Here is a 12287-nt window from a genome sequence, read left to right as displayed (position 1 = left end):
TTAAATGACAACCATTTCTGTTCTGTGTTTTAAGCAGAAAACATATATGCCCTGATCTATGCTCTGAAGGGCAGCCCTTAAAGGAGAACTAAATTCCCTGCGATGTTAAGTCCCCACTTGCCCCCCTCCGTTAGCCCCCTCCCTGCCTCCCTTTTGCACAATATTACCTCAGAATTCTGTCCCCTCTTGAAATAGTGACCGCACATGCGGAGTGAGCGCAGCAGAGCTCATGGGCGCCATCTTCTTCTCTTCGGTAATCTTCGTGAAGTGAGCGGCGTAATGGCGCATGCACAGTTGGACCAATCTTTCGGTTTGCGACAACTGCACATGTGCCAAAAGAGACGTTAAATGATATCACATTATGGTCACTATAGCCCAGGGGTTCAATTACTTGCACATGTGCTAAACGTTATGGGTCATTAGTAACAATGGTCTGTTTAGAAAACCTTGAAAAGTTTTTGTGGAAACCAAAGTAGTTGCTAATGTGGGAATGGAAATTTAATTTAAACAATAAAATGTTACTGAAATCCCATTACTTGTATTTCAATTCATTCAACAAACTTATCATCCATAAGGAGGAATGTTTCCTTGATGATTTCCTCTCATTCTGACAAAAAGAGTTTTTTTGAGCCTGCTATAAGAAATAAGGGATTTTACCAGATCAGAAGATCAGATGTTTATCTGCCATTTAGTTTGAATTAAAAAAGCATATAAATGAACTATAAGTTCTTCAGCCATTAATCTGGGTTCTAGACCCTTTTTATAAATAACCCTTTTCCTTGTAACAAGACTATACAACATTTTCTTCTCAATCAGTGGCGGAACTACCGAGGGAGCAGGGGGTGCAAGCGGACCAGGGTCCGTACCCCCTCAGGGCCCCCCGGCAGCCCGCTCGCCACTGGAATCCGCCGTGGATGGAGGGGGCGGGGGCCCGGCTGCGCGTCGCGCACCAGGGCCCGCCCCCCTCTGGTTACGGCTCTGTTATCAATGATTCCTTTGAAAGGTTATCTAGAACCACAAATAAGTCTTTCCCCTGATGCCACTTTAGGTCGACTTTAGATGAAACAGAGGCTTGACAAGAACTACATGATTAAACAAAACATTATAAAATCTTTATAATTATGAAAACTGAAAAAATACAAGGCAGTTGATTTGGGCAGGTGGCAAACAAAACAAGTCCAGGTTCAGGCACAAGATCAGGGCAGGCAGGAAGCAAGCAAGTTCATGAAACAGGCAGAAGGTCAGAGGTGGCAACAAGCAAGCAGGGTCCATGAAACTGGCAGAAGGTGAGAGCAGGCGGCAAGCAAGCAGAGTTCATACAACAGGCAGAAGGTCAGGGCAGACAGCAGACAAGCAGCAATCCAGATAACAAGCCATGAGTCAAAACCGTAGAGTCAGAAAATTGGGGAACAAGGATAGGGCAGGAACTCCGACTGGATACTGGGGATGCTTGGTAAAGGCAAATACACAATGATCCAGCCCAGGGTATTAGAGGAGGCAGGCTTAAACATCAATTTAATTGGGATATTACATGCAACTGCATCACAGTAGCCTGTTATTAACCTCCAGGCCAAAAGCACAGTGTCTCCTGGTTCTCCTCTGGAGCAGCGGCCAGTATACAAAGGGTCCCTTGTTCTAGACCAGGAGGTTCATAAGAGAATTCAACCTGTATCTTACACTTTTTGGCTTTCAGGATTCCTTTATTCCTCTGTTTTGAGCACCCTAAGGACTCTCTGTTGTGGACCTAATGTACCGATCGGTTACACTGCCTCATTCTTATTGGCACCTTCCTCCAAAAAAGCATCAGCAATATTATCAGCTTTGTTTATTCAAGAAAAAACAATTTCTAGCACATGCATAAAATAAATAGAAATGAATGTTGAATTTATAAGCTGATTTAAGCCTGAAATTGTTTTTCTCCACATGTAGATTTGGGAACAAATTTTTTTTTTCAACCACTGGCTAAGCTGAAAACATATTTTGGATAGAAATGTCCTAATCAGTTCAGCTCTGCAATACCCAATGATTTCTATAAAACTATCCTCTGTAGGAAAAGTGGGATAGGAAAATATCAGTGACCTACTTTATTGAGTTTTTAACTCATTTCAAAATGTGCTCAGCTGTGCAAAATAAATATGTGTATTTGAAACTGGAGGGATTTCTGCACGAGCCATTGGCTGCCAAATATTATATACCGTATAAATATATATATAAAGATAACACCCAAAGTAAACCGGCATAATTATTGATGTTGCTTTGAAATTGTACATCGTCTGCTAACTCAGTCTTAGAAATATTATTCTGACTCATTTGATGCCTTGTAAATAGTAACTAAACTAATTGTCTTTTGTACAGAGAAATTGATTTATTTTACAAAATCTCTGCTTTAAGAAAGTCAAAAAATGAAAAAAGAATGAAATAAAACAGTTCCCCCTGTGGTCACATTGTCATGAACATGTTGGGCCGCTTGTTTGACTTTACCAAACAATAACATTTATTTAACATGGGCCTCTCTATCAGTCAATATTTACATGCAGTCTGATGTATACATCCATCTATTGTACAGCTCTGGGCTCGTTATAAATATTGTTAATTATAATAATACACTGCACAACGCCCACGTGCAACGTGTATTTTCAAAACCCACAACAGAATCGCTGAGAGGCCCGTCTCTCTTATTCTTAATTTGTTTTCATTATCAAAAACTGATTTCAATTTGTGCCTGAAAATATTGGTTAATAGAATATTGTAGAGTTACTGACTGTGCTTGAATAGCGAAGCTTAATTAGTTCTGTGTGTCTCATTATCGTCCCCTCCTAGTCACGGAGCTGTATCTAGTCAGTAAATCACTAATGCCGATGGCTATAGGCCTTGTAAGGCTGTTCATTATTTTCTGGAAGGACTTGTTATGTAAGAACATTGTATGGCCAATGTCCTGTCCCACCCCCACACAGTTTTTTGTGTTTTATAAGAATTGTTTTTTTAAGTTTGATATAAGTTGAATGTTGGCTGATCACAAGCGGAATTCCCTGTCCTCCATTGCATGGATTCTTTGGGACAATGGGAAAGAACAGGGGGACCAGGATGGTCCAAGGTTTAGCTCTGATTGTGATCTTTTGGAAACCAGCATCATCTACAGCAGGAGGGCCCATACTTTACTAATGCAAGGTCTACTTTTAATGATGTTGTCCCATTATGATCTACATCCATAATAGCTTTGTTAGCATTCTGCTCCAAGGAAAATATTACTTAAATATTGATTTATGAGAAAATGGTTATTGTTATATTTAACAAACATATAGTTCTTATGTAACCTTCACATAATAAATATATGAATAAAAAGAATAAAACAGAAGGGTAATTTAGACAAGCTGTTTGTTGACAGTGTCTTGAGATCTACTGATCACCAACTAAAGATCTACAAGAAGATCCCGATCTACCTTATGGGCACCCCTGATCTACAGTAATATTGTATATATGGAGATATAATTCCTAGTGACATTGAGTGAACATTGTTTGGATTCCTGTGCTATGATCTAGTTGGCTCCCAACTTGTCTCCCTCTGTCCCAGGCACAGTTAGAAGAAGGCAAAGTTGGGAGTCACCAAGGGAAATGCAAAAGTCAATAACATTTCAAAAGATAACCCCTACTCTATATACTGGTATGTCCTTGCCTATCTCATATGACCATTACAAAAATTCCTGTATAGCTGGTCATGTCATGTGACCATCTGTAAGGACTCATGGTTCCCATTCACTTGCTGTCAGTCATGGCTGGTAGAACATGTTTGTATGCTTCTGGCTTTAAGCAAGACCGGTTTAAGGGTAGGACATAGAGGGCATTTACCTTTGTTCAAATAACCACATACTGAACATACAGATAAATACTAGGTGTTGTATTCAGCACAACAGGAGGGTCCCATGTATGATATGTCCAAATGACATGTTCTTTCAACCTCATACTTGATGTTCCAGTCTTCTATATTGCCTCATTCTTTGACTCCTAGATTCAAGAACCAAAATCATTTAACATATTTAACCATATTGCATATTGGGTCTGCGTCCCCCCCCAAAACAACATACTAAAACATTTTTTTTTAAAAATACTACTAAAATAAAAAAAGTATATATATATATATATATATATATATATATATATATATATATATATATATATATATCAGTATATAAATACTGATATTAACCAATGTGTTTTTCCATGAGAAGTCTAAGTAGGCAGTTAGCTCCAAGGTATTGCCGTCTATGTGCAGGGGAGTGATCAGAAGATTGGCAGGCCTAGGTCTTGTGCTGATCTGGTCAAACAAGGCACAAGGTTCTTCACCTTGTGAAAGAATTTAGAAACGATTAATAAACATACATATTTAAAAGCAGTGGGTTGGTTAAATTTAAATCAAATTGAAATTATTTAAAGAAAAAAACGAATAAAGCATAATACACATCCCTTTAATGATTTTCTTGAAAAAGAAGCCTTAGGCTGCAAATGAGGTTAAAAAGTGGGAATGAAAATCACATACTTTCACCAAAGCCTCTGTCCCTTGACTTCATACCAGGCAACAGATTGCTGGGCTTTTAAGTAGGTCACATATTGTATGAACTGAAAATGCTTTATCCAAGACCATCTGCTGATGTGACTTAACATCCGATTAACTCAAATATACTCTGTAAACTTGACCATTGGACACATGTTCCGGTAACTGAGTCATTGCCTGTGACTCAATAACAGCTGGAGCGCGACATGATGGACAGTGAAACACTTTGTGATGTTATACACTATAATATGCCCTATATAATCCATGTTCTTGAGACAAGCTGGCCCTCTTCTACCTTAAAACTGGTCCTGAGTAGTAGGTGACGCTATATAAAACAATGAGGAGGAGGAGGGTGACATAGTTTTACATTGCTCTTTTAAAGAAACATTAAGCTCAGAGCCAAAAATAATTAAATTCTTCAAAACAGAAGCAACATCCTGGTGCTCTGAATTCTTGCTGGATTATTCAGATAACGAGTCTTTACGCCACTAACATCATACAGAACGATTATAAAACTGTCAGTTTGTCACATTCATAGAAATTATCATCCGTACGACCTAAATGAGTCCAAGTGGCCTTAAATGAGAAAGTCAGAATTTCATAAAACAAATCAGTAGAACGTTGACAAAAACAGAATGATATAATTCATGGGATTATCTTCCAGAAATAGGCAAATGATTTTGCTGCTGAGTATTGCTGTACTCATTAGAGAAGCGCTATTGGTGGCTTAATTAACATTCCATTATCATTACATGGAGGCTTTATCACCAATAAGCATCTATGTTTTCATCCTTGTAATTCTAGTAATGACTGTACAGCAAGACATCGTTAATTACAAACACAGAGACAATGTGGAGCCACACGGGTCCCCTGGATGTTTCTACTCAGGTTTTTCATTTACCCCTTGAAGTATTAGTAATATGGAGCCATTCAGACAGTAAGGAGAGCGTTCATGATCTATTGTCCTTGGGATAATCACCAAATGCTTTCATTGCTTTTTTTTAAACATTTTTTTAATACACAGTTTGTTATTGGGGGGACCGTTTTGCCGTTAAATCTATTTATTCTTGTTGTATGATATGGCATCGCCCTCAATGATAATTGGATTTTGTTTGTTTTTTTGAGGACTTAAGAAAGGGGCATGGGCCTGCTTGGCCTACAAACTGGCCTTAAACTATTGCTGGAACCAAACATTTTTGGGACCCATAGTGCTGCCCCATCACTCGAGAAACATCTAGAACTCATAGTTGGAATATTCCAATATATAAGTATATACTAACTTGCACACAATGTTTGTTGGATACTTCATTTCAAGCCTCTACTGGAGGTCCAACATCTGGTCAAACATAGGAAACAATAGTGAGTCATTCGGCCTCATACTGAAGAATATCTCACCAGCAGATACTTTTTTTACCCCATCTATTGACTTTCAGTCTGGGTTTTCTAGTGGATACATAAATAAGCGTTTTAGGGCTAATTATTTGCTGTTGCTTGTTAAATAGAGTTACATTATACTGACAACACAAGGAGCCCATTAGCATTGTGACTCCAAGGTCCAGCATTCAGGGATATACCAGATCCAGATTCAGTTCTGGATTCAGATGATACCCAGCACTTTTTCATGATCTGAACTAAATCGCAACCTTTAGGGGCAGATGTATCAAGGGTCGAATTTCGAGGGGTTAAATCCCTTGAAATTCGACTGGAGAATAGAATCGAATAGAGAATTTGGGCGAATTTACGTGCTGGCGTATAGTCAAATGGGCGAATATTCGCCCGGCGAATAGTCGAGCGATTGAATATTCGATCAAAGAATTTTAATTCGATCGAATGATCAATCAAATGCCTTTTTATTCGATCAAAAACGTAGAAAAAAAGCCTATGGGACTTTCCCATAGGCTTTTAAAGCAATTCGGTAGGTTTAATCTGGCGAAGTAGGCAGTCAAATGATTTTTAAAAGAGACAGTACTTCGACTATCGAATGGGCGAATAGTCGTAGCGTTTTTTTCGCTCGATCTTTTCTAATCATTCTACTCAGGCGAATTTACGCCAATTCGATAGTCGAGAAGCACAAAAAACTCCTCGAATTTCGAGTTTTTTTCCCTCTATTCATTCACCCGAGCTTAGTGAATGTGCCCCTTAATGTTGAGTTCCCATTCCAGGATACAAATTGTTCTTGCTCAGATTTGAATATTCAAATAAATATTTGGATTTCGTTTATTATGTAGCCAACTATTTTTTTTCAGTCTTACGGGTGCAAATCTTCACTTATTTGTACACACAATACTTGTGCTTCTCAACTGTCATTTAATCCTCGTGTGTCAGATTATTTGTGTCTAAATTCCCCATCTTTACTCATAACTTGCTTTGGCTTCTGCATGATAGATTCTTAAAGGAGAAATATCACAAAGATAATGGATCATTTTTATAAAGCCACCAAAAAAGTTGGTGTAACCTGAGTAACTTATTTAGGTTGTGCGCAGAGCAGAACCAATAACTAAAGTTGCTAATGTATTGACTGCATGGCAATAAAATCAGATTGTGAGCCTTTTGGAGGCATAAGACAAGGTAAGAAGCTGTTTAGGACAGTTATGCAAAATTTCTGGAAATGAAATACAAAATGTTAGCTCTGTCTCAGGTATATCCCCCAGTGCAGAAGAATATCACAGTTACTTGTGGATAAAAGGCCGTGTGTACGTCCGCAAGTGCAGCGAGCAAAGTGCCATATTGAGCAGAATCGCCATGTTTTTTTCCCACAACGCAGCGTTTTCCCAGAATTCTGGTGCCAATACAGTTGCTCTTGATGCAGTTGAATTTGATTCACCAACATGAACTGCTCATGTGCAAATCGGGCGAAGTTGCACTGAATATTTCCGGCTGTTCACTTTGGTCAGTAAGTGTCAGTCACTGGTGTTTGGTCAGTAAGTGTCAGTCACTGGTGCAAGGAACGTGTATACCCCATCCTCCATTTATCTCTCTTTAATGGGTAAGGTCCACCCATGACATTTACATTCATGTTTATAACCGGGGTCTAATAATGATGTAGAAAATGTCTCCTGAAATGTGGGTTCTATTCAAAACAAATCTGTTGCCTTTGTTATGTAGGAATAGTAGAAATATGTAGAATAGTGTAGAAATAGTGCAGCTCCTCAGTTATGGATATTGGAGAAGAAGGACAATATATTCAGGTAAATTCTCCCTCCCAGTTAGACCTTTATTACAAGGGAGGAATGTGCATTGCTGAGTGTAACTGAATATATGAAGCTCATTATCTCTCCTGTATGTATTGATATCGGTGGTGCTGGAGGGTAAAAATGTAATATATACTGTAAGTCACATTTATTTGGTTTGAGAGCTCATATTTCATCTTTATGTGCAGCATTTTCCAGAGAATATTGTTTCTTTCCAAATTCCTCTGTGTGGAATCCGCATTACTATGGAGCCACGATAGCTGGAGCATCAGCACATTTGCCAGTTTTCCCCTTTTTTCTACTGAACATAAATGTGATTTAATTAAAACTGTATTGTATTGGATACAACTGTAAATAGGAGAAGATTACAACGTTGATTTAAAGGGAAATAAGTACAAGATAAATGTGTTTTTTTCTATGAGGTTTCCATTTCGTTTTATAGAAAGTTCCAGTGATTTCATGCTACTTTGTCAGCAGAAATAACATTAATATGTTTAGTACAATAGGACAAAACAAACTGTGTACATTTTATGCCTTTTCTAGTGTCTGACATTAAAAAAAACGTAATTTCTGTTTTAATCTTTGTGTCCCTGACTCTCTGTCCCGGTTGCTGAGTGGACCTTCTAACACACCATGACTCTCTGGTAAATTCCTCATTTACTTCATATAAATGATTTGCTGATAACCTGTGTCTGTAAGTTGACATTGTTTTTGTACAGTTGTTAGTAAAGAGCAATTTATATACTGCAATGAGAGGCATTATAGAAAGATCTGAGAGGAAATCATGCTCGATGGGTAATAATGGTTCTCAAGAAATGGATCCCCTCTCCTTAGTCCTGGGCAGACAACAGGTTTGGGGTGGTAGGGGCCACAAGGACCAGGTTTTATCCCGGTGCCTCGCTGTCCCAGTCCAACGCTTTATATAGACATTATAGAGCTCATTTACAATGCCCATGCCGTGCCAATAGTGACTGTCCCCGTCCCAGTGAAATGAAGAAAGAGAAGAACATTGACGTTTATTCAGTAGTAACATATGAACGTGACTCAAAGATGGTTTCCAACTAGTCCATTTAAAGGGATATTGTAAGTGCAGAAAAAGACTGCCAATGGAAAACACACATTTGTGTCCAACACGCACACACATTTTGGTGGACAATTATAGTTTTCTTTGAAACCTTTACTGTCATACCTATTTAGACCTCCCTGTCTCTCTCCGCACAAAGATAATTCTTTATACACAAGGGACAATATATGAGGGATCCTGCAAGTTAATCGAAACAACACCACAATCATGTTGTTCCCAGGTCACTCTTGTCTGATTAATGTAACTGTCTTGAGGGGTAGTGGGTATTAGGGTTCAATGATAATTGTCAGATGCAGCTTATATAGATATATAGATATATATAGTAGGATAGTTAGTTAATATGGATGAAATGTAGCTCCTACTTGTCTCTGCACTTAATAACTGAAAACATTCTGATTTTCCTTCCTTTTCAATCTATTACACACATTCCTTTGGGAATAAACAGTAGTTATGCCTTGCTTGTCTTCCAACTCTAGTGTTGGACTTTATGCAATTTATCAGCCAATGGCCATTATGTGGGATAATCAGGAGTTAAGAAATGGAGGGTATTGAGCATCAAGTGTTGCTGTAAGGCATGGGAAACTTATCACTGGCTTATCACAGAGCTATAGTTTTTTGGAAAAGCAGCTGCCTCTACCAAATTTAACTTGCTGCCTTTTATGGGCATTTTATTAGACTAAACCTTCTTCTAATATATGTTTCTCTAAGGGCTGGAGACTGTAATTATTAAGGGAAACTAGACCCCCCTTTTTGACATTCTGTTGTGTTCTATGTAAGAAAGGTGCATAAATATTGTCTGAACTTCCAAAAATAAATGAATATATACATTTTGTTTTAACACAGACGTACCTGATTCCACAGAAGTTAAACCATGATAGTCTTGCTCTACTTTTTGGGTTCACTACCCCACCCCCTTAGGCCACTACATTGCAACCCCTCTGTCCCCTTGATCCATGGTAAAGTGATTGATTATGGGACTTGAAGTCCCTCTGCCTTCCAGAATCTCTGTGTACCACTCACTATGGTAAACAGAAGAACTTCAAGACCCAGAATACATCACTTCACCATGGAACAAGGGGAGGGAGTGGTTGCATTATACCGTGAGCCTAAGGGGGGGAAGGGATAGACTACAATGGTTTCCTCTGGAATGTGGTATGTGTATTGAGGCATGTGACATAAGTTATTCATGGTATTGTGATAAATATTTTTATTTGGTAAAGGTCTTTTATTTTCAGTGTCCCCTTATACCAGTGGTCCCCAACCAGTAGCTCGCGAGCAACATGTTGCTCACCGACCCCTTGGATGTTGCTCCCAGTGGCCTCAAAGCAGGTGCTTATTTTTGAATTCCCAGCTTCAAGGCAAGTTTTGGTTGCATAGAAACCAGGTGTTCTGCCAAATAGAGCCTCCTGTAGGCTACCAGTCCATGAAGGGACTACCAAACAGCCAACAACAACCCTTAATTGACATCCCCATGGAATTTTTCATGCTTGTGTTGCTCTCCAACTCTTTTTTACATTCAAATGTGGCTCACGAGTAAAAAAAGGTTGGGGACCCCTGCCTTATACTGTGCCACTTTATTATGCCACTCTCTCTAAGTATCTCTTAACAACTATACAGCACATAGTGTCCATGAAAAGCCACCCCTTTTCCTTGAATAGACAACTATAAAGTCAGCTCTGCTCTTGATTCCATTAGGCAATACATGTAACAATATGTTTTATCTATGGATTTGAAAGGTATAAGTAAGTACGTGTGTCAATGGTGCCTTTCTCCTCTCCAGTTGCAGGTTGAGCTTGACCAGGAATACCAAGACAAATTCAAGCGACTGCCAATGGAAATCCAGGAGTTTGTGCAAGAATCCATGAAAGGGAAGTTTAGCGATGACGGCGAGCACAGTTCTACCACTTCCATCTTACCGCCTGACAGTGGCAAATCACCAGTTTCGGGGAATCATCAAAGTCCAGACCATGAAGGTGAAGGAACAGCGGAAAACCCTGATAAAGCTTTTGACACGTCCCTCTAAAAGATAATGATGGGTCATGGGTGTTTTTTATTTGGTGCAGTCAGGGCATGCTGTTCACACATTGCTTGTTATCTGTTGTCTGCAATGTGCTACGTGGCCCGTGACTAGCTGGTAAAGCTGGAAGCTGACAGAGCTCGGCGCCTCTTTCCATTTGGAGCAGTTTTGTATAACATAAGTATAGGCCGTCTAATACTCTCCATCATTCAGTTTTCTCTGAGTCTCGGCAGTGACAGCTCCCATGCATACTCTATGACACTTCTTTGGTTTGAGCAAAATAAAGGTGTAACCTCTGCGAGTACTGCTAGTAATGGATGAGAAAGACCATTAGTCCGTGTCATAATGGTCACCCACACACGTTGCATTAACGTATGAATAAAAGAAGCTCAAAGCTAGCATCTGTATCGCAGTCTAAATATTATCCGACACTTTTATTTTCTAACTGCACTTAAATGGCTCCATCATTGTTTTATGTTTGCACTGAAATATACAATATTCTGTTTTGCAAGCACTGGCTGCTTGCAAATGTATTTTGATATGAAACCTGTAACATAATTGCTGCTTGAAATCTCTCTTAAAGCATCGTGCCCATGGGACAGTCTTAGGCAAAAATAAAAGCAAATCTTCATCAAGGCGTACCAGGAGCAGTCATATCTCACAAACAACGCACTTTCACCATTCATTGGAAGTATTTCTTCAAGGCAGACAAATGAAGGAAAAGCGAGAAAGGGCTTTAGGGGTGCATGAAATAAAATAATGATGCTACTGTTTGTTAGGATCTGTAGATCAGTAACCGTTGTAAGAAACAAAATATCTGTGGCATTAATGTTGTACTGTATGTTTCAGTAGTCTTCAGATAGAAATATGTAAATTATAGATCTATATATATATATTTTGCAGGATCAAAAATATTGAACTTAGGTATTATATTGTATCTTTCATTTCTTGGGAACTGTAAAGAGACCATAGAGACATAAAAGCAAAGTGACTTTAGATGTGGTTATATTCACTTGGGAAATAAACACAACCACAACATTGCTGATGTTTTCCAGTTTTTCCACTGGTTTCAAGCAGGGAATGGAACACTGGTGTCATTGGAGCTCTGGGGCCCTAGTCAAACTGTACGGCCTGCTGAGTGCTAAACATGACATTTAGGAGTTTTTAGAGTAATTGTTAGAAGATTGGGCTCATGGAAGTTCTTATCACTTCATTTTAAGAGAAAAACTAACAGTCGTGTTCCACCACCGCTTTCTACTCTTAAACCAATGTAACAGAAGGAAACACTTTTTATACAAAAAGACTGGTATATATTTTAGCAGTTTTAACACAACTCTGATTTCTTAAGTCTTAACAGAGAAGTAAGAGGACAACCGGATTAAATAATGAATCATTTTTTATTTATAACAAATATAAACCTGTGACTTTAACTGCATATCTCATTCA

General features: G+C 38.8%; 1 protein-coding gene across 1 annotated transcript in view; it reads left to right on the top strand.

The window, feature by feature from the left end:
* The window catches only part of LOC108716400 (1-phosphatidylinositol 4,5-bisphosphate phosphodiesterase beta-1), a 296085-nt gene extending 285238 nt beyond the window's left edge, over nt 1–10847 (top strand). The window contains exon 32 of the mRNA XM_041562430.1: nt 10611–10847. Coding sequence (XP_041418364.1) covers nt 10611–10847 — 237 coding nt within the window. The remainder of the gene's footprint in view (nt 1–10610) is intronic.
* The last annotated feature ends 1440 nt before the right edge of the window (nt 10848–12287 follow it).

The sequence above is a fragment of the Xenopus laevis genome, chromosome 5L (genome assembly GCF_017654675.1).
Source record: "Xenopus laevis strain J_2021 chromosome 5L, Xenopus_laevis_v10.1, whole genome shotgun sequence".
Taxonomy (NCBI): domain Eukaryota; kingdom Metazoa; phylum Chordata; class Amphibia; order Anura; family Pipidae; genus Xenopus; species Xenopus laevis.
The sequence above is the reverse complement of the archived record's forward strand: the minus strand, read 5'-3'. Positions and strand labels throughout refer to the sequence as shown.